The 1,231-nt window shown below is 38.2% G+C and overlaps 1 protein-coding gene across 2 annotated transcripts in view; it reads left to right on the top strand.

Annotated features, from left to right (window-relative positions):
- The window catches only part of LOC101855519 (probable serine/threonine-protein kinase DDB_G0267686), a 10,770-nt gene that overhangs the window by 4,389 nt on the left and 5,150 nt on the right, over positions 1 to 1,231 (top strand). The window contains exon 2 of one of the 2 annotated variants that reach the window (XM_013087205.2): positions 147 to 222. In XM_013087205.2, coding sequence (XP_012942659.2) covers positions 166 to 222 — 57 coding nt within the window. In that variant the 5' untranslated portion in view covers positions 147 to 165. Of the gene's footprint in view, positions 1 to 77; positions 223 to 1,231 lie in introns of those variants that run through there. The other variant, XM_035972007.1, reaches the window with a different exon arrangement.

Raw genomic sequence — 1,231 nt, 5'->3', positions numbered from 1 at the left:
GATAGATAGATAGATAGATAGATAGATAGATAGATAGATAGATAGATAGATAGATGGATAATAGATAGATAGTTTTTCCTTTCTTTCTGTCTTCCTTTTTTACTTTCTTCATTTCTTCATATATTATTCCCTCTATTTCTGCACAGAACAAGTAAACATCCCAGGATGAACAGGGTACGAAGGGGCCCCCCTAACAATAGGGAACTTCAGCGATTACATCAGGTATGATCTGAGTTTTATCTTGTTGACGTCTGGCGTTATAACTGAACACAGATTTACACATTCACACACATAGCAGCTCTACATTAATTTCTTCTTCAGGTGTCAGGTCTGGAGCAGACACTGACGATCATGGTACAATACGTGCACCCCATTCCTACCTGTTGTCTGTCCTCTTGATCAGCTCGGGTTTTAAAAAAATATATATGTGAGGCGAGCTGACAAAAAGAGTTACTTCTCGCAATCCACAAATGAAGATATTGGCCAAAAATCGAAATTAGGGTCAAAATTGTAGATGTTCTTTTCATGCCATATTCTTTAACTACAACCTGTCTTTTATTATTTCATACACATAACTTGTAAAAACTTCACCTGTAAGCGTGATGTATATATTCTCTTAAGGCCTGAATCCGAGAAGTAATTCATTTTGTCAACACGCTTCACATATTATGTTCATGTAAAATTCCAAGCGAAACGAGTTAGGGCATTCTTCTAGTCTGTGCAAGCTAGAACGAAACTGAATCGCGAACATTTTACATCTGCTCTGGCTTGTTTTACTTTGTAATTGAGTGATTAATGCAACAGCATTTAAAAGAATTCTTCTTTCATTCACCCTCGATGTCCAAGGTCTGCTACCAGCTAAGGAACTTGGCAATGACAGTAGTTGTCAATATGGCCATTTTGCGTACCAGTTTGGGAGGGGTGGGTGAATATGATCGCTTTTAAGGACAAGCGGGCTAACCCAGATTTCCGGGGTTTCCAGAAATCTTTACCCACACCAAAAGTGGGCATTGCCCTACCTATAGGAGAAGTTGGGTTTCATTTGTGTGTATATTTGTTTGGTTATAGAAAAAACTCTCCTTGTCTTTTAAATAAACTGAACAAGGGGCAAAAACTTTACTTTCGATTTTCTCAAAACAGCATTTTTCGGGAAATGTAGTTTCTCTCTTCGCGCCTACAAAAATGGCAGCTTGTCCTGTATGCTTCCCAGTAAGTTGAGATTATTTCAGAA

This window comes from Aplysia californica, unplaced genomic scaffold, assembly GCF_000002075.1.
Source record: "Aplysia californica isolate F4 #8 unplaced genomic scaffold, AplCal3.0 scaffold00557, whole genome shotgun sequence".
NCBI classification, from domain to species: Eukaryota; Metazoa; Mollusca; class Gastropoda; order Aplysiida; family Aplysiidae; genus Aplysia; species Aplysia californica.
This window is presented reverse-complemented; position numbering and strand designations above follow the sequence as displayed.